The sequence below is a fragment of the Schistocerca serialis genome, chromosome 10 (genome assembly GCF_023864345.2).
Source record: "Schistocerca serialis cubense isolate TAMUIC-IGC-003099 chromosome 10, iqSchSeri2.2, whole genome shotgun sequence".
In the NCBI taxonomy this organism is placed as follows: domain Eukaryota; kingdom Metazoa; phylum Arthropoda; class Insecta; order Orthoptera; family Acrididae; genus Schistocerca; species Schistocerca serialis.
Window position 1 is genome coordinate 129587860 of NC_064647.1, and position 24357 is coordinate 129612216.

Genomic DNA, 24357 nt, shown 5'->3' on the forward strand with positions numbered 1-24357 from the left:
ACTAGTTAAACCTAACTAACCTAAGGACATCACAAACATCCATGCCCGAGGCAGGATTCGAACCTGCGACCGTAGCGGTCTTGCGGTTCCAGACTGCAGCGCCTTTAACCGCACGGCCACTTCGGCCGGCACTTGGTTAAGTGACAATACTTTTCCCTTACTGTTTTTAGATTATGATAAAGCCTTTCATAGGATCAATTATGGCTTCTTATTCAGCACATTGCGGAAAATTGGCTTCAATGACCACTTTATAACTGTCATACGTAAATGCATCAGTGGTGATTTTTCAAGGTTTAAAATCAATGGTCAACTCACTGAAACATTTCCAGTTCAAGAATCAGTACGTCAAGGATCTCCACTGACATTATATGCGGTCGCGGTGGAGCCTTTGCTTTAGACAATGCACCAGAAATTGAGAGAACTACAACTCTTCAATATTGAGACAGTTTGTCATGGTTATGGTGACGACATAAGTGTTATTGTAAGTTCGAATAGTGAGGTCGCTGAAGTGTAACCTTTGGTACACCAATTCTCAAGGTTCCCTGGCGCAAAATTGAATCTTCAAAAATCCAAAACAATGCATATCGGTTCTCGGTGCAATAGGTGCGCACTGGTTGGATGTAAATGAAGAGAGAGACTCCAACTCGGATTGTGGTTAAGGGCAAATCCCAAACTCACGGCTATAAACAATTGGGAGCGGAAACTGAATGTCATAGGAGCCTTGCTAAAGGACCATAACATGTGACCGTTAGACCGATTGCAGGAAGTTCAGTTTATAAATACATACATACTTAGCAAACCACACGTGACAAAAAAAGTTTTGCATCACCCCAGTTCCCAGAACTCCTGAAGATAGACGATTGCTGTGTACATTATATCACAGATACGGTCCCTTTGACTGTTCAGAGATGTCACTAGACCTCCCCAACGATGTAAACAACCACACATGAGCAGCGTCTATTAGACGAGGGCGTCCGACAGCCGATCAGTTCCAGTCATTCCACCAGGAAGGGGTACATGGCTCTTGTTATCTGTATTTCAACCAACTCTAGACGGTCAATACCGCGGTTCGATCGCGTCCACTTTGTTACTTTGTGCCAGGAAGATCTCTAAACAAGCGAAGTGTCCAGGCGTCTCGGAGTGAACCAAAGCGATCTTGTTCGGACATGGAGGAGATACAGAGAGACAGGAACTGTCGTTGACATGCCGTCCAAGGGCTACTGCTGCAGTAGATGACCGCTTCCTACGGATTATGGCTCGGAGGAATCCTGACAGCAACGCCACATGTTGAATAATGCATTTCGTGCAGCCACATGACGTCGTGTTACGACTCAAACTGTGTGCACTAGGCTGCGTGATGCACAACTTCACTTGCGACGTCCATGGTAAGGTCGATCTTTGCAACCACGACACCATGCAGCGCGGTACAGAAGGGCCCAACAAGATGCCGAATGGACCGCTCAGGACTGGCATCACGTCCTCTTCTCGATGATTGTTGCATACGCCTTCAACCCGACAATCGTCGGAGACATGTTGGGAGGCAACCCGTCCAGGTTGAACGCCTTAGACTGTCCAGCGAGTACAGCAAGGTGTAGGTTCCCTGCTGTTTTGGAGTGGCATTATGTGGGGCCGACGTACGCGGCTGGTGATCAAGGAATGCGCCGTAACGGCTGTACAATACGTGAATGCCATCCTCCGACCGATAGTGTAGTCATATCCGAAGCATATTGGACGGCGCTTGTGGTCATGGAAGGTGCCGTTACGGCTGTCCGATACGTGAATGCCATCCTCCGACCGATAGTGCAATCATATCGGCATCATATTGGCAAGGCATTCGTCCTCATGGACGACAATTCGCGTCCCCATCGTGCACGTCTTGTGAATGACTTCCTTCAGGATAACGACATCGATCGACTAGAATGGCCAGCTTGTTCTCCAGACAAGAACCATATCGAACATGCCTAGGATGGATTGAAAAGGGCTGTTTATGGACGACGTGACCCACCAACCACTCTGAGGAATCTAGCCGAATCGCCGTTGAGAAGTGTTACAATCTGGACCAACAGTACCTTGATGAACCTGTGGATAGTACGCCACAACGAATACAGGCGTGCATCAGTGGAAAAGGACGTGCTGCTGGGTATTAGAGGTACCGGTGTGTACAGCAATGTGGACCACCAGCTCTCAAGGTCTCATGCTATGTGTGGTTATCATGAGTAATAAAAAGGGCGGAAATGATGTTTATGTTGATCTCTATTCCAATTTTGTGTACAGGTTTCGGAAAACTAGGAGCCAAGGTGATGCTAAACTTTGTTTTATGTGTGTAATTTCACGTGCCATAATTGTTCGTCAGGAAGGTGAAATGAGGATTGAGGCATCTGCTCGCCCAGAGTCTTTTAAAGAGAAACATATTCACCTTTTTTGTGCTCCAACGAATTTGCAGCAGTTCTCGTTCCCTTCTTTTCCTCGTTATAGCAGATGAGCTGCTTTCATAAAACCAAATTTGTAGGTCAGTACGATTTGACAGTTTATTAGAACTCAAACGTCCGGAAGCTGTTCCCATAACGCACAATAGGCGTTCTTCTTGTTCATAGGGAAATCGTCTCCCGTTTTATCCAAATACAAGTTGGATACGATGTTCTGCCTGTGCTGTTCGTAAGTACGGTGCAGTGTTCCTTGGGCATTCATGCATGTACTTATGAACAACACAGGCAATGCAATATCGTGCTTGACTGCTGGGTGCTGGACAAGAGACGAACAATTATAATTTCTCTCCTGTACGAGAATATACATAACGAATGTACCAGTGCAGGCTGTAGGCACTTGGTTGACGACTTGTGGAAATTTTGAGTATGGGCACAAGTTGTGCTCGGACAGCCCAAGGTGCAAAAAATTTATGAAAATCTGGTTTTTGCCGTTGTCTCAGGAACCGTCCATGAACCGGCTTTTCTAAGCCGTCTAAGGTCCACCGTAGATCACATACGAGGGTTGGAACTTCAATAGTGGCAACTATTTATTTACAGCTCGTGCAAAATAGATATGTGTTTCAAATTTCCACTGACCTTCAAAGTAGTCACCAGCATTGTGTGTAACCCGCTGCCAGCGATGTGGAAGTCGTAGGATACTCTTAGCAGTGCCAGTCGTGTTGACAGTTCGAGCGGCGTGGTCTATTGCCCGACGAATTTGCAGCAGTTCTGAAGTGAGTGCCGTGAAGTGTTTCCTTCAGTTTAGAAATCGAGTTGAACTCACGAGGACTTACGTCAGGGGGGTTCAGTAGGTGGTATAGCACTTAGCAGCCCCATTAGTCAAACAAATCAGTAACAGCTTGCACTGTACGTGCTTGAGCATTGTCATGCAAAATGATGGTCAGGTACTTCAGAAAGTATCATCACTTCTGTCAATGCTGTTCATTTTTGGAACACAGCCTACGACCAGCTTAGAGACAGAGGTGGTGACACTTCGCAAGAGACAGGTAAGCGTCACAGAAATGTCGTTCCGTGATTGTGCTGACTTGTTGTTAGTTAACGTCACAAACATACACTATTTGATCAAAAGTATCCGGACATCTGACTGAAAATGACTTACAAGTACGTGGCGCCCTTCATCGGTAATGCTGGAATTCAATATGGTGTTGGCTCACCCTTACCTTGATGACAGCTTCCACTCTCGCAGGCATACATCCTCAGAAATTTCTTCCTCAAATTAAGGCCGGTATTTGATATTAGTAGACTTCTCTTGGCCAGAAATGCCCTTTTTGCCATATCGAGTCTGCTTTTGATGTCTTCCTTGCTCCGTCCGTCATTGGTTATTTTACTGCCTAGATAGCAGAATTCCTTAACTTCATTGACTTCGTGACCATCAATCCTAATGTTAAGTTTCTCGCTGTTCTCATTTCTACTACTTCTCATTACTTTCGTCTTTCTCCGATTTACTCTCAAACCATACTGTGTACTCATTAGACTGCCGTTCAGCAGATCATTTAATTCTTCTTGACTTTCACTCAGGATAGCAATGTAATCAGCGAATCGTATCATTGATATCCTTTCACCTTGTATTTTAATTCCACTCCTGAACCTTTCTTTTATTTCCATCATTGCTTCCTCAATGTACAGATTGAAGAGTTGGGGCGAAAGGCTACAGTCTTGTCTTACACCCTTCTTAATACGAGCACTTCGTTCTTGATCGTCCACTCTTATTATGGCCTCTTGGTTGTTGTACATATTGTATATGACCCGTCTCTCCCTATAGCTTACCACTACTTTTTTCAGAATATCGAACAGCTTGCACCATTTTATATTGTCGAACGCTTTTTCCAGGTCGACAAATCCTATGAAAGTGTCTTGATTTTTCTTAAGCCTTGCTTCCATTATTAGCCGTAACGTCAGAATTGCCTCTCTCGTCCCTTTACTTTTCCTAAAGCCAAACTGATCGTCACCTAGCGCATTCTCAATTTTCTTTTCCATTCTTCTGTATATTATTCTTGTAAGCAGCTTCGATGCATGAGCTGTTAAGCTGATTGTGCGATAGTTCTCGCACTTGTCAGCTCTTGCCGTCTTCGGCATTGTGTGGATGATACTTTTCCGAAAGTCAGATGGTATATCACCAGACTCATATATTCTACACACCAACGTGAATAGTCGTTTTGTTGCCACTTCCCCCAATGATTTTAGAAATTCTGATGGAATGTTATCTATCCCTTCTGCCTCATTTGACCGTAAGTCCTCCAAAGCTCTTTTAAATTGCGATTCTAATACTGGATCCCCTATCTCTTCTATGTCGACTCCTGTTTCTTCTTCTATCACATCAGACAAATCTTCACCCTCATAGAGGCTTTCAATGTATTCTTTCCACCTATCTGCTCTCTCCTCTGCATTTAACAGTGGAATTCCCGTTGCACTCTTAATGTTACCACCGTTGCTTTTAATGTCACCAAAGGTTGTTTTGACTTTCCTGTATGCTGAGTCTGTCCTTCCGACAATCATATCTTTTTCGACGTCTTCACATTTTACTTGCAGCCATTTCGTCTTAGCTTCCCTGCACTTCCTATTTATTTCATTCCTCAGCGACTTGTATTTCTGTATTCCTGATTTTCCCGGAACATGTTTGTACTTCCTCCTTTCATCGATCAACTAAAGTATTTCTTCTGTTACCCATCGTTTCTTCGCAGCTACCTTCTTTGTACCTATGTTTTCCTTCCCAACTTCTGTGATGGCCCTTTTTAGAGATGTCCATTCCTCTTCAACTGTACTGCCTACTGCGCTATTCCTTATTGCTGTATCTATAGCGTTAGAGAACTTCAAACGTATCTCGTCATTCCTTAGTACTTCCGTATCCCACTTCTTTGCGTAATGATTCTTCCTGACTAATGTCTTGCCTACTCTTCATCACTACTATATTGTGATCTGAGTCTATATATGCTCCTGGGTACGCCTTACAATCCAGTATCTGATTTTGGAATCTCTGTCTGACCATGATGTAATCTAATTGAAATCTTCCGTATCTCCCGGCCTTTTCCAAGAATACCTCCTCTTGTGATTCGTGAACAGGATATTCGCTATTACTAGCTGAAACTTGTTACAGAACTCAATTAGTCTTTCTCTTCTTTCATTCCTTGTCCCAAGCCCATATTCTTCTGTAACTTTTTCTTCTACTCCTTCCCCTACAACTGCATTCCAGTCGCTCATGACTATTAGATTTTCGTCCCCCTTTACATACTGCATTACCCTTTCAATATCCTCATACACATTCTCTATCTGTTCATCTTCACCTTGCGACGTCGGCATGTATACCTGAACTATCGCTGTCGGTGTTGGTCTGCTGTCGATTCTGATTAGAACAACCCGGTCACTGAGCTGTTCACAGTAACACACCCTCTGCCCTACCTTCCTATTCATAACGAATCCTACACCTGTTATACCATTTTCTGCTGCTGTTGATATTACCCGATACTCATCTGACCAGAAATCCTGGTCTTCCTTCCACTTCACTTCACTGACCCCTACTGTATCTAGATTGAGCCTTTGCATTTCCCTTTTCAGATTTTCTAGTTTGCCTACCACGTTCAAGCTTCTAACATTCCACGCCCCGACTCGTAGAACGTTATCCTTTCGTAGATTATTCAATCTTTTTCTCGTGGTAACCTCCCCCTTGGCAGTCCCCTCCCGGAGATCCGAATGGGGGACTATTCCGGAATCTTTTGCCAATGGAGAGATCATCATGACACTTCTTCAAATACAGGCCACATGTACTGTGGATGCACGTTACGTGTCTTTAATGCAGTGGTTTCCATTGCCTTCTGCATCCTCATGTCGTTGATCATTGCTGATTCTTCCACTTTTAGGGGCAATTTCCCACCCCTGGGACAAGAGAGTGCCCTGAACCTCTATCCGCTCCTCCGCCCTCTTTGACAAGGCCGTTGGCAGAATGAGGCTGACTTCTTATGCCGGAAGTCTTCGGCCGCCAATGCTGATTATTTATCAAAATTTAGGCAGTGGCGGGACCGAAGACGTTTTGATTATGAATCAAAGACGCTACCCCTAGACCACGGGTACTGTGACAGTGCCACCTAAAACAACAAACGGTTACAGCCCCCTCCGTGAAAAACACGACAACACCACAACACCACCACCTCCGAATTTTACTGTTGGTACTACACATGCTAGCAGATGACGTTCACCCAGCATTTGCCATACCCACACCCTGCCATCGGATCGCTACGTTGTGTACCGTGATTCGTCACCCCACACAACCTTTTTCCACTGTTCCATCGTCCAATGTTTACGCTCCTTGCAGCAAGCTAGGTGTCGTTTGGCATTTTCGGCGTGATGTGTGGCTTATGAGCAGCCGCTCGATCATGAAATCCAAGTTTTCTCACCTTCCGCCTAACTGTCATAGTAGTTGCAGTGGATCCTTATGCAGTTTTAAATTCCTGTGTGATGGTCTGGATAGATGTCTGCGTGTTACACGTTACTAGCGTCTTCAACTGTCGGCGGTCTCTGTCAGTCAACAGATGAAGTCGGCCTGTACGTTTCCACTTCACTGTCACATCAGAAATAGTGGACCTAGGGATGTTTAGAGGTGTGGAAATTTCACGTACAGACGTATGACACAAGTGACACCCAATCACTTGACCGCGTTCGAACTCCGTGAGTCTAGTGACTACTGAGCTGGCTAATATGTAGGACCTGGCTGCAAGTGACAGTATGTTTTTGGGGGTGTCCAGATACTTTACTCTGGTAAGTTCTTTATATAAGTGCGGCTCAATGTGAAAAAACCGACAAAACGTGGCTTTTGCAGTTGTGTCAGCAACCACTCATGAATAAATGGCACCGTGCGCCCACTACACTCGCAGGTTTGAATCCTGCCTCGGGCATGGATGTGTGTGATGTTCTTAGGTTAGTTAGGTTTAAGTAGTTCTAAGCTCTAGGGGACTGATGACCTCAGATGTTAAGTCCCGTAGAACCATTTGAATAAATGGCGCTTCTATAAGCCGCCTAAGGCCCACTTTAGATCACATCTAATACGAAAGAAGCAACCGATTCTCTCAATTTGCTTGGCGTGAAGGATTTTTTTTTTTTTACTTTATTGTTAGTTTTAAACCTGTACAACAGGCAGGCTGTCAGCAGCACTCTACGCTGCTCTTCAGCCATAGAACACACAATGAGAAAAAACAGTAAGAATACACATAAGTTACAGAATGGTGGGCAATAAAACAGTAGACACATAAAGACAAACACGGAGCCGTTCACACTCGACGATAATCCACACTACGAACTGTTGACACGACGCACAAACACTGAAGATGGCGATGGCACAGGTGAACGATGGAGTGCGACGGTGAACACTAAACACTAAACATGACGACACACACGAGACACTGATGGCGATGATCTCCGGCGCGCGAAAGTCCATGTAGCCTGTACAAGTCCAGGGACCCGCAAAGAGAGGAGGAGGGGGAGTGGAAGAGGGAGAGGGGAGAGCAGAGATAGAGATGCCATGGGCAGAGGAGATAGGGGGAAGGGAGGAAGGGCGAGGGGAAGCCCAGGGGAAGAGGGATGGAGGAAGGGGGATGGGGGGAAAAGGAGAGAGAAGGGAGGGAGGGTGCCTAAAGGAAAGGACACAGGAAGTGGGGGGAGGATCAAAGTTGATAGGAGGGGTAGATGGAGGGAAGGAGGACATCATCAGGGAAGGGGAGCTGGCGGAAGCCACCTTGGGAGAGGGTAAGGAGAGTGGAGAGATGGAGACCGGGTGGGACATGGGAATACAGGCACAGCAGTGGGTGGAGGTGGGAGAGGACGGGTGAGACAAGCGGATGAGGAGGATCGAGTTTGCGGGAGGTGTACAGTATCTGTATCCTTTCAAGGAAAAGGAGGAGGTGGGGGAAGGGGATGAGATCAATAGGATCCGCGTGGGGGAGGGGAGACGGATGCGAAAGGCGAGGCGGAGAGCATGGCGTTCAAGGATTTGTAGGGATTTATAAAAGGTAGGAGGAGCGGAGATCCAGGCCAGATGGGCATAATAAAGGATAGGGCGGATGAGGGATTTATAGGTGTAGAGGATGGTTGAGGGGTCCAGACCCCATGTACGGCCGGAAAGAAGCTTGAGGAGACAGAGTCGGGAGCGTGCCTTGGCTTGGATTGTCCGGAGATGGGGAGTCCAGGAGAGGCGACGGTCGAGGGTGACGCCAAGTTACTTAAGGGTGGGAGTGAGGGCGATAGGACGGCCATAGATGGTGAGATAGAGATCAAGGAGGCGGAAGGAAGGGGTGGTTTTGCCTACAATGATCGCCTGGGTTTTGGAGGGATTGACCTTGAGCAACCACTGGTTGCACCAAGCGGTGAACCAGTCAAGATGGGATTGGAGAGGGTGTTGGGAGCGCTGCAGGGTGGGGGCAAGGGCAAGGAAGGTGGTGCCATCGGCAAACTAGAGAAGGTGGACGGGGGGTGACGGCGGCGGCATGTCGGCCGTATACAAAAGGTACAGAAGGGGGGAGAGGATGGAGCCTTGGAGCACACCGGCGGAGGGGAAAAAGGTGTAGGAGTCTGTGTTATGGATGGTAACGTAGGGAGGATGGTTGGAGAGAAAGGAGCCGATCAGACGGACGTAGTTAATGGGAAGGGCGAAGGTTTAGAGCTTGAAGAGGAGGGCCTGAAGGAGGTGTGTAATGTTTAAATCTTGACCCTGTCACGTAGGATTGATGCACTGTGCCTGTTCTTCGTATATGTGTACAAACGGTCGCAGGTGCAAGGGCTATCCAGAACACTTGATGCCTTATTTCTGTGATCAATAGAACCCGAGGCATGATCAATGAAAAATCTCGTTTTAGCACTTGGCTTCTTGAAACATGCTGGTACCGTGCATTGTCGTGTACGGGATTTTACGGAGCTCTACCTGAAAGAGTGGTGCTGCCCTCTTCCGATGTAGTGCGGAACTCACTGAGGTCACAGGCAGCAAAAGTGTCGCTGATTATACGTGTTGACACTGAAAATAAATAACGGTTTATGACTGTAAAAGTAGGTTTTCTTCCGATCATTTCAACATACGCGCATTGTTTCTAAGTTGCTAGCACTAATTGAATCTGGTTCGCTCGCTCCCGCGCTCGAAACGACTCGACAGGCGCTGAGGAAGTACTTATAACGACTTGACAAGATGTGCCTCGTACGACTGAGTCAGTCCCTTCCCGGTGTGTTTCTCGAACGCCTCATGGCTTTATTAAGCGGTCGTAGTATGTACTCCGCTGCACATCGAGTCGGAATGACTCTCTCGTGCATATATTGGAATATCCTTATTAATCATCAAGAATCTGGCTTCGTTAGTTGCAAGAAGCAAACCAATAGTGTACATTTGTGTAGGTAACATTACATCTATCTATATATATATATATATATATATATATATATATATATATATATATATATAGTCGTCTTATTAATCAACAAAGCTAAGAAAAGCTGGGACGTGTCTTGTTCACGCAACAAGGGACATCCCCTATTATAATGCAAGGTACAGTATATCACGACGTTATTCTGTGTTCATAATTGACAGCTGCCGGTCACAGGAATGTCGTTCTGTGATTCTTATGACGACTTGCCGTTAGCATTATAAAGACTGATAGCAATTAGACGAGAGACAGAGAGTACGGGAAAAGAGATGGAATTTTTTTCAAATATGTAAAAGTATTACATGAGGAGACTGTGTAAAATTCTCAGTATACACCATACTATGGCGAACAGAATTTCACTATCTTCTCAAGGGAGGAAAGAGGGATCCATATGCGCTTAGTTTAAGTTTTTTGTGGATGATTTGTGTTAATCTACATCTAAAAACGTACTCTGCAAACAATTGTGAAGCGCATGGCAGAGGGTACTTCCGACTGCATCTCATACAAAATTCTATTCCCGTTCCAAAGGAGCACGAATCACGGATAGAATGAATGTCTAAATGCTCTTTGCTCGCTTTGATTAGTCTAACCTTGTGTCTGCAGCAGCCACGGGAGTGATGCATATTCTTCTATTCTGAAAGTTCGTAAGTGCAAATTCGTGGGACAGTTGAAGTCTATCTCCAGGGGCGAACAGTTCGGATTTTTCAGAATTTCCAAGATATTCGTCTGCCAAACAATATTATTACCATTCGTGCTTCCTTCTTTGCATACGTTGACTATCCCCCCGGTTAATCCTGATTGGTATGGATCCCACACATTTGAACAACATTCTAGGATGCATCGTAGGCATGTTCTGTACGAAGCGTCCTTGCTTTCTTCCCAGTAGCTTACCAGCGGACCTAAGCCTTACATCTGCTTTACCTACGACTAAGCCCACGACTCATGTAGTAGTCACAGTTTCATGTCGTGAAGTGCACGATTTCATATTTTCCGGCAGAATAAACAAGTTCTCATTCTTTGCACCACTTTGAAACTCAATCAAGATCTGATGGTCCTATACTAGATCGTAACACACCATCGCTCGTGTAGCGGCGCGCGTTGACGCGACTGCTTCCGGAATGGTGAGGTATACCGGCGGATAAGTCTGCCCCTGGTAACTGAGTGGTCAGTGCGACGGAATGTCCTACCGTTAGGTTCGATTCGCGGCTGGTTAGTAGATTTTCTCCGCTCAGGGGCTGGGTGTTGTGTTGTCCTAATCATCATCATTTCATCCCCATCAACACGCAAGTCGCCGAAGTCAACCCGAAAGACTTGGACCAGGCGAACGGTCGACCCGACGGCAGGCCCTAGCCACACGGCATTTCCATTTTACCGGCGGATAGAGTACGAGGAGTCTGTGCGCCGACCAGCCTGGACGGGACTTTTGGGCAGTTTCCCACATAATAAAATTATAAACATCCGACCAGTTGCAATGGATAAAGAATTCTTTACCTAGGTTTCAACAAATTTAAATTTGTCTTCTTCAGATGGTGGCAATTTTACATTAGTATGGACTGATGTATCATCGCCGTTTTTACAAATGTCTGCATATATCCATTTGTCAAAATTAAAATATAGCCCTAAAAATAGGCTTTGTCACGTAAATATAAATTAGTACATGGATGTTGCAGAGCTCAGAGTCGGTTGTGAGCTCTGCAACATCCATGTACTAATTTATATTTACGTGACAAACCCTATTTTTAGGGCTATATTTTAATTGCCACCTTCTGAAGAAGACAAATTTAAATTTGTTGAAACCTAGGTAAAGAATTCTTTATCCATTGCAACTGGTCGGCTGTTTATAATTTTATTACGTGGAACCGTTGCTGTTGTGCAGCGATGTTTAAAATACTGAGTTTCCCACATCCTAGTGGGCAGTCTGCCTTCGGTTGCGAAGCAGCGAGGACGTCTTGTTTGCGTCTCGTTCGTAGAGTCAAAATGATTCAAATGGCTCTGAGCACTATGGGACTTAACATCTGAAGTCATCAGTCCCCTAGAACTTAGAACTATTTCAACCTTACTAACCTAATGACATCACACACATCCATGCCCGAGGCAGGATTCGAATCTGCGGCTGTAGCGGTCGCGCGGTTCCAGACTGAAGCACCTAGAACCGCTCGGCCACAGTGGCCGGCTCCTAGAGTCGCAAGCGTTCTTATTTTGTTTACTTCTCCGCCGTAACTAGTACTTGAGTCTGTCGACATTGAGTTGCTGTGGCTCGTTCTTACAGAAAATCCGTTGACATTGAATTGTTGTGGCTCGTTCTTACAGAAAAGCCACCTTTAAGATCAGTTTCCAACCGGATCACGCACGTCCAAGAAATCGAACGCTCCCTCCATGAGGCAATTCGAATAGAACCACAGCACGTCGTCGATATCCACCATCCATCACTTAGCGCCGTCTATGTCAAGATTACCAATGGCACGATATGAAACGGTGTCGTGAGCAGACGTGGCAATACCTCAAACTCCAAACACTCCGACTGTCACATTGGGGCAGTTACCGTTGACCATGCGGGACTAGGATTACGCACTCTTCCATCCGAAGGGCCGCCAGGCGCACTCACCGAGGCTTTCGGACGGTATGAGGCGGTCATTAGCCACGTGACTGGAAAATGGAACACTTTCGAGACATACCTGGTCTTCTACGGCGTGCAAAAAGTAAAAAATTGAATGAACAACACGTGCCGTTCTAATTAGTCATAGGTGCATGTTAGGCGATCCTGATGTACGATGAACATCTACGCACTACTTCTAGTTGCAAATTATAATTATATATAAATACCTTCAGCTGCTTACGGACGTTGATATATATATATATATATATCAACGGGGACTGGTGGAAATGCGTGCCCCGACGTGGGCTCGAACCCGGGATCCCCTGCTTACATGGCAGACGCTCAATCCATCTGAGCCACCGAGGGCACAGAGGATAGTGCGACTGCAGGGACTATTTCATGCACGCCTCCCGCGAGAGCCACATTCTCACCTTATATGTCCACACACTACATTCGTAGTGTCCCAATTCAATAAACTCAATACTCGTGGAAGACATCGTTATCAAGTGCCCTAAGAGTTCGGATAATATATGTGCATCCGCACAGAAGAACAAGGTCATGGCCGGTATTGCTAGAGCTATATACTCATACAGACACCACATCCATATAAGTATATACTCGTAGTTGTAGTTGCGGTGAGGAAGGTCATGTTCGTTTAGCGCGTATTCAATACACCCCGTACGATTACGCACCTCCCCTTCAATCACGTAGGAGTGTCGAGATCGATCAACATGACAAAGTCGGCCGGGGTGGCCGAGCGGTTCTAGGCGGTAGAGTCTGGAACCGCGCGACCGCTACGGTCCCAGGTTCGAATCCTGCCTCGGGCGTGGATGTGTGTGCTGTCCTTAGGTTAGTTAGGTTTAAGTAGTTCTAAGTTCTAGGGGACTGATGACCTCAGAAGTTAAGTCCCATAGTGCTCAGAGCCATTTGAACCATTTGAACATGACAAACATAGGACCACTTGGAAGACAGGGAACATCAGACTCCATAAACGTGATAAATTTAGAATTGACGGGCACCGTGACAGAATCGTCACAGATTGAGAGTGATGACCCAGTGCCTTCGCACTGCGGTCTGGATGAGAGAATGGAACTCGACACTAGGGTTGATCTCTGCTTATCTCCCTGAGGGGGATACAGTGAAGGAACCACATGCTCATTAAGACACAGAGATGGCAGTGCGTCTTCCACTGTTCGTAGACCTTGAAACATCCCCTTAAAAAATTATAAGTTACTCATACGTTATTTGATTTTCATGCAGCTGAGCAAAACTGAACGTGCTTAGACATTTCTCTCTTTACTTATTCTGATCATCAATAAACTGACACACAATATTTTTAGCGAAACGAAATCTGACTTTCAATAATCCCTACAAAAGAATGGCCGTGACTAACAATAACCTATACCTTTCATGAATCACTTACCTCACAAAAATCTTCGTTACTCGAACTACTGCAATACAGCTAGCGCCAATACTGCCAGCTAAATAAAAGATTCTAACTACTGAAGGCACTAACTACTGATAGGCATAGTTAGCAAATGAAAGATTTTGATAGAGAACAAACAATGTATTTACCTTAATAGTGTTAAAAATCATTATATATATATATATATATATATATATATATATATATATATATATATATATTTCCAAAACAAAAGTAACATCCAACAAATGGGTCCCAGCTGGAGATGTGAAAGTCAAGGACAGTCTACTAGAAGAGGTCAGTGAATATGTCTACCTTGGCCAGATTATAAATATGAAGGGAGACATAAGACCAGAAATCTATCGACGCATCAAGCTTGGCTGGCAAGCATTTGGGAAGAATTCAAAAGTATTCAGATCAAAAATGCCAGTAAATCTGAAGAAAGCAGTATTTGATCAATGCATTCTTCCTGTGATGACGTATGGCTGCGAGACATGGACACTGAACTCATTCACAAAAGGGAAACTTAGGACAGCACAGAGAGCCATGGAGAGATCAATGCTGGGCTATACAAGAAAGGACAGGAAAAGGGCAGATGACATCCGGTCTGTGACGAAGGTTAATGACATCTTAGAGAGAGTAGGTTCCTTGAAATGGCAGTGGGCTGGCCACGTTGCAAGAAGAAAAGACAACTGATGGACGAAGCTAGTACTGGAGTGGAGTCCGAGAGAGCACCGAAGGCCTAGAGGAAGACCACCAGACAGATGGGACAAAGACATCAAGAAGATCGCTGGTAACACCTGGCAGAGAACTGCCCAAGACCGTCCCACTTGGAGAAGACTTCTGAAAGCCTACCTGAATCCACGACTCGAAGAGGCCACATTATCTAATGATTGAATTGGCTGGCAGTTCATGACATCCAGTCATACAAATTTACTCTTTCTGATGGACACACGTCCCGACCGTCCGCTCTCAAAATTCCGCCATCTCTCTCCCCACATCCACCACTGCTGGCGGCTCACCTCCAACTGCGCAACGCTACGCGATGTTAACAGCCAACTGCCCAACAGCGAATATTCCAACAATGCCAACCAGCCACAGACCGCACACAGCACAGTCAGTGATTTTCATACAGAGCGCTACGTGGCGTTACCAATATAAAAACCTAAACAGCCTACTTACAACGTCTCGCAGCGATGCGCTCTACCAAACGTGTGTACTCAGGTTTCTGACATGTGTAACTGGACAGTGTACGTGCAAAGCATACGCTTGACTAAAATTTTCAAATTCGATTTTGTCTAAAATATTTGAGACTTGTGTCATTCTGTCTTCACATGTTGAAGTCCTATTCGTGCCCTACGTACCCTGTCAATATGAATCAAATCGCTGAGGGGCGTTCGTATAGCGCCCTCGTTTAAAGCGCGAGGAAGCGAGCTAGAGGCAGAGAAATGCGCGATATTGTTTACGCTCTTACGACGGGCTGGCTCACACCGAAACCTCCAGATATCGGACGCTCAGATCGGTACCAAACGTTGTGTTATAACGGATCTTTTACGTTGGGATAAATTTATTTTATTCTTTGTTAGATGTTTTATTTGTTAGATGTTTTCGTTAAATAGCCGAATAAGTTGTTCAAATGGTTCAAATGGCTCTGAGCACTATGCGACTTAACATCTGTGGTCATCAGTCCCCTCGAACCTGCGACCGTAGTGGTCACGTGGTTCCAGACTGAAGCGCCTAGAACCGCACGGCCACACCGGCCGGCGAATGATTTAATTAAGCAGAGTAGAAAAGATAAAGTCAAAGAGATTTTCATTGGGCGGACATTGTCGTAATGTAAGGTCATTGCGTTGTCCGGTTGTTAAAACAAGTTCAAATGGTTCAGATGGCTCTGAGCACTATGGGACTCAACTGCTGAGGTCATTAGTCCCCTAGAACTTAGAACTAGTTAAACCTAACTAACCTAAGGACATCACAAACATCCATGCCCGAGGCAGGATTCGAACCTGCGACCGTAGCGGTCTTGCGGTTCCAGACTGCAGCGCCTTTAACCGCACGGCCACTTCGGCCGGCCTAAAACAAGTCGTTTGTGTTCAGTTCTGCTGTTCCGTCGTGCGCGTATCTGAAAGGAATTAATTCGGGGACTAGAATAAACTTTCACATAATAGTTACGATGTTCCGACAAAAGGGGTTAACGTCAGTGTTAATTTGAATTGTGGGCGACAGGATTAGTTTTGACAGATACGTGAAAACGAACGTAACGAAAGTTGTTCGCATATCACCCTTGATCGTGAATTTTTATTTAATTAACGATTGCGGGCTCATTAAAAGCTATTATCTCATGATTAGGATCAATCCCTCTTTCCTTCCAGATAGTGATCATTCATTAACATTTACGTCATAAGAAAAAGGATTATTGATAAAAGTGATGTTAAATGACAATTACGTGTTATTCCGTTAGTGTGGAACCGACGGAATATCTCTGAAATGACATTGATATATAATTTGTGTTAAATACTGAACTGAGATAGGAAGTAAATTGAAATTAGTGAACATTTGATACTGAAACTATAGAAGCAGAAGCGCTTAAGGTTTCTCTTCTCTAAAATGGCAAAATAGGTGCGAACTTTAACTCAATAGTCGACATTGTGTAATGCAAAGACATTAGCATTTCATACTTATTTTGACGACGCGCTGTTAAACAAAGGAACGTTGAGTCTCTGTACGAGTAATGAAATTAAATCTAAAAACATAATTAATAACGGCGAACTTCGCTTTAACAAACTGTATTGCGTGTCGTCATCGGGCAATAACTGCTCAACCTGGAGACTTGTGTGGTGAAATTCGATGTCGGGCATATAAAACAAACTTAAAAATCCATTCAAGCTACAGTGGAGTCGGCACAACACGACGTGTGCAGTTATAGTGTGTCGATAGAGTACCGACCAAAACATCGATTTAGTCCGAACTGTGTGCTGTCGTCGAGTAGAAGCCGCGTAAACGGTAATTAAAAGTAACGCGAGAACTACGAAATATACGGAAATTGTATCTGTGAGCTATGAATGTAAAGATCTCAGAAAGCTGAGTTGATAGTGGCACGGTAGCTCAGCGTGTTCGGTCAGAGGGTTAGCTACCCTCTGTAATAAAAAAAAACTGAGTTAATCGATCGACGACGAACTTGAACAAGCGTCATGCGACGTTCGCCCCGAACACATACAACGACCACTAACGAACAAAAAGAGATCGACAAAAAAAAGTTGGTAGAGCGTCAGCTCGTTGTATTTAAGGTACCAGGTTTGAAACCAAGTGAGGGCAAGTATTCTTTTAACAGTTGATGCCTGAAATTTTTATATCGGAGAACAGTTTTCTGATACGTAAAAGGGCGTTTCGGAATTTGTTGTTCTTTTGGCAGTCTGCTTTCGCTTCGTTAGTTTAAATTAGTGATTCAAACACATATATAAGGGTGGCATAGCCAGAATTCTGCTCTTAATGGGGACTTAATATGTACCATAGTATAGTATACTAAGCCTCTCGGCTTGGCAAGATCAATGTGTAATATCCATGGGGGGGGGGGGGGGGGCGGGGAGGGTGAGGTCCCCCCAAACCCCCCCACCCATATGCTATGCATAATGTACATGTAGTAGCGCAGTGCAGCTGCTGTGTATAGCTGATAAGATCTACACGTTGAACTCAATATACTTTGTTTGGGCAGTCTTGGGTCATAAGTTAGTCAGTGTAAGTCATGTTGTTATGTGACTAGTAGTAGTGGAGTAATGGCAGTTCTGCATACCATATGGGGGTGTGGCTGGCCTCTCCCCCCCCTCCCCCACCACAACTAGGATACTACACATTGATCTTGCCAAGCTGAGAGGCTTAGTATGCTATACTATGGTATATATTAAGTCCCCATTAAGAGCAAGAGTCTAAACGCCAGAATCATCAAGACTCTGGCTCTGAGCACTATGGGACTTAACATCTGTGGTCATCAGTCCCCTAGAACTTAGAACTACTTAAACTTAACTAACCTAAGGACATCACACACATCCATGCCCGAGGCAGGATTCGAACCTGCGACCGTAGCAGCAGCGCGGTTCCGGACTGAAGCGCCTAGATTCGCTCGGTCACAGCGGCCGGCTTCCCTGGGGTTCGGGCCTATCTTTGATACTAGTAGACTACTTTTGGACAACAATGACCTTTTTGCCAGTGCTTGTGTGCCTTTTATTTCGTCCTTGCTCCGTCCATCATTGGTTATTTTGCCGCTAGCAGAATTCCTTATTCATCTACTTCGTGGTCCCCAAATCTGATGTTAACTTTCTCGTAGTCCTCATTTGTATTACTTCTCTTTAATTTCGTATTTCTTCGATTTACTCTAAATCCATATTCTGCACTCTTTAGACCATACCAACCAACAGATTCTGTAGTTCTTCTTCACATTTACTGACGATAGCAGTGTCATCAGCAAATCTTATCACTGATCCTTTCGCCCTGAATCTTAATCCAACTCTTTATCCTTTCTCGCGTCCGTCGGCCGTCGTAATTTAATATATTATTATTATGTTGATTATTGAGGACTTACGTGGTGTGAAGTTCTCCCATTTTTTAACAATATTAATCTTCAGCATAAATTATTTGTTACATTAATGAACGTTAGACTCACTGAATCTTAAAACATGAGCATATAAGTTGAACAATGGAGTAAGCTTTCCCTATTAATTTCCTCGGCTAGTCAGCTCACTTTAAAGCAAAAAATCTTTAGTTATCAATTACGATTGCCCACACACGTGCGAGAGTATTTCTTCTTAGCTCCGTTAACCATTGAATTGTAGTCGGAGTCCTGGCTCTGGCTCTCGGCTGTGGTACTGAAAATATGAATCTTAAAGCTACGTATTTCCTGCAGCATCGGGCGGCTGTGGAGAAAAATGTATGTTATGTTAACAGCGGGCGAGTTTTTCGTTTCCGCTAATTTTTATGTTAATATCACCACGTAATGGCATCGTTGGCTGCATCGACCGCTGCGATTGTTGAACTGTAAATTACTCGAATGCAGGTTAATTCAAGGAAGGCGGACATGAAATCAGGATCACCTCTTACAAATTAAAAGTGCGCAATAATATTAAATCAATATATTATTTCCTTAATTATTACAATTGTTGTGACTTGCCAAGACAGCCAAGCCACTAGGAGGTGAAGCCGAAAGGCACGCATTTAAGCTCGTGCAGGCTGGCGTGAGGTCTGGAACAGTTAAAGGATTTGAGTCTAGCAAATAAAGTACGTAGCTGTTGGAATACTTAACTTTAATCCATAATTGGTGAACATCGGTCTGATGGTACATGCATCACATGATAAACAGCAATTGATAATGGCACCTTGCTAGGTCGTAGCAAATGACGTAGCTGAAGGCTATGCTAACTATCGTCTCGGCAAATGAGAGCGTAATTTGTCAGTGAACCATCGCTAGCAAAGTCGGCTGTACAACTGGGGCGAGCGCTAGGAAGTCTCTATAGACCTGCCGTGTGGCGGCGCTCGGTCTGCAATCACTGATAGTGGCGACACGCGGGTCCGACGTATACTAGCGGACCGCGGCCGATTTAAAGGCTACCACCTAGCAAGTGTGGTGTCTGGCGGTGACACCACAACAATTATGCTTACATTTGCCAGCACTCGCAAGATGTCCGTCTACACACAACCAAGACAAGAGAAGAAGCGAAGACGACTAAAAAATTAACAAAAGAGCGTATCTTGTCGTCTCTTTAGATCATTTTGTTATATTTCTTTGCCATCGAAACTTACACAGAGAAATTATTATTATACTGGTACATGAGAAAAATGTATATTATTAAATTTTAAATGTCTCTTCTTTATAAATAGCGTTTTTTTAAGTCTTTTAGTATTATTTCACTGGGGACGCTATACCTTTCTTTTACTTCCATCATTGCTTCTTTCATGTATAGATTGAACAGTAGAGGCGAATATCTTACACCATCCTACACTGCTGTCGACAAATCCTACCACCAACGTTTCTTAATTTACATGACTCTTGTTTCTGTTATACGAGGGCCGTTCAGAAAGTAACCTCCGGTTGATTTAAAAAAATACACCAAGTTAAATAAAAATATTTTAATCTATACATCTTACAACTACATCTTTGCACTATTTTTCTACATAGTCTCCATAGCGATTGAGGCACTTATCGTATCTCTTCACAAGCTTTGAAATTCCTTCTGCATAAAAATCACCCGCTTGTGCCTGGAGCCAGCCTGTGACCGCATCGTTGAGCTCTTCGTCGTCATCAAACCGCTGTGACCCGAGCCATTTCTTCAAATGCATGAAGAGGTGATAATCACTTGGCGCCAGGTCTGGGCTGTAAGATGGATGGTTGATAACGTCCCACTTGAAGGACTCAAGAAGGGCCACTGTTCTGCGAGCAGAGTGAGGACGGGCGTTATCGTGCAAAAAAACGATACCGGAAGTCAGCATACCACGGCGTTTGTTCTGTATAGCCCGTCGTAACTTTTTTATTGTTTCACAGTACACGTCTTGATTAATGGTCGTACCACATTCCATGAATTCAACCAACAACACCCCTTTGGCATCCCAAAACACCGTTGCCATCAGTTTTCTGGCAGAAAAATCTTGCAAGGCTTTTCTTGGTTTGGTAGGCGAATTTGAATGTGCCCACATCTTTGATTGTTCTTTTGTCTCAGGGTTCACATACTTAATCCAGGTTTCGTCACCGGTCACGATTCTGTTTAACAATGGTTCTCCTTCGTCCTCATAACATGACAGAAAGTCTAATGCAGAGGCCATTCTTTGAGTTTTGTGGTGGTCGGTAAGAATTTTGGGCACCCATCATGCACAGAACTTACGGTAACCCAATCTTGCTGTCACTATCTCGTACAAGAGAGTCTTAGAAATCTGTGGAAAACCAGTAGACAACTCCGACATTGAGAAACGTCGATTTTCACGAACTTTTGCATCAACTGTATGAACGAGTTCGTCAGTCACCAATGATGGTCTACCACTCCTCTCTTCATCATGAACGTTTTCTCGTCCACTTTTAAATAAACGTACCCATTTATGGACAACTCCTTCACTCATAACTCTTGGTCCGTACACGGCACAAAGCTCACGACGAATAGCTGCTGCAGAATATCCTTTGGCTGTAAAAAACCTTAGGACAGCACGCACTTCACATTTGGCGTGGTTTTCTATTGCAGCACACATTTCAAACTGCCACAAAAACTAAACTAGCGTAGGTACGACGTTCACTCGACCACGGCTTGATGCCGACTGACCTGTTGAGTGCGTGAACGCACAGATGGCGTCGCTACTCCCCCCACAACCCGCACTGTGACCAATCGGAGGTTACTTTCTGAACCGCCCTCGTAAATTACGTCAGAACTACCTCTCTGGTGCCATTACCCTTCCGAAAACCAAACTGACCGTCTAGCAGCTATTTAACTTTCTTTGCCATTCTTCTGTATAGTTTTCTTGTGAGAAACTCGGATGCACGAGCTGTCAAGCTGTCGCTATATGTATGTGGGTGTTTTGCAGGCCCCTGCTGTGCGCCAGCGCGGTCAACCAGCTGCTGGGGATGGTGGTGAGCTACATGTACGTCGCAGAGCCCAGGTTCCTCAACAACACGCGCAGGAAGGTCAGTAGCCGAACCAGAAGCACGCCTTGCAAGCCAAGAGCTACGCTCCCAGTGAAGAATAAACTGAGAGAGTTTAACATCGAGCTCAGCAAAGACAGAGAGCGCAGTACCACAAGAACTCAGGAAACAGCCCAGAATTCCCCTATTGCCAACTTCATTCGCAGTGAAAGTCAGCAGACTCCATTGGCTGTTGTCGTTGAAGGTAGAATCTTCTCTGTGGTTGGTGTGATCACTCTAGTACCTCGGCAGAAAAAATAGAAATTACCATTCTGAATAATTAGCATGTGTTACGAGACAAGTTTTTATTACTGTTCATGACATTAACACTGAAATAATAAATGTCAAAAGACTACGAACAGCAAAGTCTAAAGAACGTGAAGCTGCAATTGGTGTATTGTTTTTACCATTTACATGTATACTGATTTAAGACATAGTGTCAGCTCTTCTTCCTTCTTGTCCCCTGTCTCTGGTGTCTTGTGACTTGCGTTTTATATCATGTCTCACGTTTGCGTTTGAAAAAAAGAAAATACGACAGTTTTGAAATCAAGGGACTTTCCTACAAGTAGTTTGGGGAAACTTTATCCTAAGATGTGAATGGCAGAGACTCGAGAGACCAACAGTTGTCTGAATCTAGCTAGCTTTTAAATGTGATTCATGCAAACTGTCTAAAAATTGCGGTACAGAGGGTATTCGAAGGACCTTGGTACAAAGTATTTCTCAATTGTGACACCATGTCTGATGACCTCGTTGTTCAAAAATGGTTCAAATGGCTCTGAGCTCTATGGGACTTAATATTTGAGGTCATCAGTCCCCTAGAACTTAGAGCTACTTAAGCTTAACCTAAGGACAGCACACACATCCATGCCCGAGGCAGGATTCGAGCCTGCGACCGTAGCAGTCGCGCGGTTCCGTACTGAGCGCCTAGAACCGCTCGGCCACCGCGGCCGGCACCACGTTGTTAACAGGAAGTTAAGCCCTAATCTATCAATCGACTGCGAGCAATAATTGCTATCTTTAGATTTCATTTGTGAGCTAGTCGGGAATTATCAACATAATACTTTAGATTACGTAACTTTCATTTAAATGTGGAAAGACAAGAAACGGTCACATGCAGGAAAATCAACAATCTAACCAAAATATATAAACTACTGGAGAAAGCTTTCACAGGTAGAATTAGATAGTGGTAGAGCTCTCGACCGTAGAACCGTTTTGCATGTGTTACATCGTAGTCACGAAAACTACGAGGTTTTGTTTCGCATCCATAATTTCATTTGGATAGATTATTTATAAAAGACTGTACCTTCTTATACTGTTATTCTTTTTACCTAACGACTCGCGACTATTAAAAAAACATAAAATAGTCAATAAAAAAATCGGCGTCGCAGCTTCGAGAATATACCAAGAGAAGGAGACCGAACAATAGGCCGCATCACGCTCCTCTTGAATATCTTCATCAGATTTGACTCTTCGACCCGTCTGGTGATGTCTATCTAAAGAATTTTCTGATTTGCCGGAATAACTGAATACGAGTGGAAACCACTGGCGACGTTGATTTCGGAACAGCAATTTCTGACGTTTGAGCGATGAAGTGGAGTTACTGGTTACATAGCAGATTCGCCGATTTTCTAAATGGTGTTCAAGCGAAAATCGACTTCACCTTGGCGACTGTGAGGTCGGTGTCCCGTCCCTAGAGGTTAGTTTGTAGAAGACGACACACTCTAGCACAAAGAGTGTATAGGAAGCTGACAAACACAAACAGGTGTTTAAACGCCGCTTCGTACCACAGTCCCGCCCAGAAACAAGCAGTGCTCAAAACTTTCCCCTCGTGTCTTCTGCGTCAGCTAGTCTGAAGAACTAGAGAAACTGGTACACATGCGTTATATCGTGTAGGTTCCCCCCGATCAAGCAGAAGTGCTCTCTTCTGAACAGCACGTTGCAAGGAATTCCAGATATGCTCAATGATGAAATTACAATGAAATCAGACCATTAGCTGCTTACAGGCGTTGTTTAATATCAACGGGGACGGTTGAAAAATGTGTGCCCTGACCGGGACCTCCGGCTTACACGGCAGACACTTCATCCGACTGAGCCACGTAGGACACACAGAACGGTGAGACGGCAGGGGCTTATCTCTGGCACGTTCCCAGTGAGACCCACACTACGTCTGTAATGCTCCTGCCCACAACACACATTACTCGCGGCAGTCAATCTACCGATTCCCGTAAGAGTTTGAGCATGCAAGTGCATCTGCACTGAAGATCATTGGCCGGTAAGCCTTCTTTGTATGAAGATGGTATCTGTTATTTCGGACATGCCTAAATGAACAGATACCATCTTCGTGTAAAGGGAATCGTTAGACTGACTACCGCGAGTAATGAGTGTAGTGGACAGGAGAATTACAAATGTAGTGTGTGGACAGAGTTGGAAAGTGTGGCTCTCACGGGGGACGTGCCAGAGATGAGTCCCTGCAGTGGCATTCTGTTCTGTGTCCTCAGTGGCTAAGTCGGATAAAGCGTCTGTCATGTAAGCAGGAGGTCCCGTGTTCGAATCCCTGTGGGGCCACGCATTTTTCAACTCTCCCCCGCGATATTTATCAATGCCTGTAAACTGCTAAAGGTCCGATTTAATTGTAATTTCATTCTTCGAGAGCTGCAAGATCACCAATGGTATCGTACAGGTACGACCTTCATGCTCAATAACGTAGATGTCTGGGGAGTTTGGAGGCCAGCGAAAGAGTTTTAAAGTCAGAAGAGTGTTCCTGGATCCACTATGTAGCAATTCTGGACGTGTGGGGTGTCGCA

At 44.7% G+C, this 24357-nt stretch overlaps 1 protein-coding gene across 1 annotated transcript in view; it reads left to right on the forward strand.

Moving 5' to 3' along the window:
- Nucleotides 1-24357, forward strand: part of LOC126424605 (endothelin-converting enzyme homolog) — a 324277-nt gene that overhangs the window by 170600 nt on the left and 129320 nt on the right. The window contains exon 12 of the mRNA XM_050087344.1: nt 21457-21556. Coding sequence (XP_049943301.1) covers nt 21457-21556 — 100 coding nt within the window. The remainder of the gene's footprint in view (nt 1-21456; nt 21557-24357) is intronic.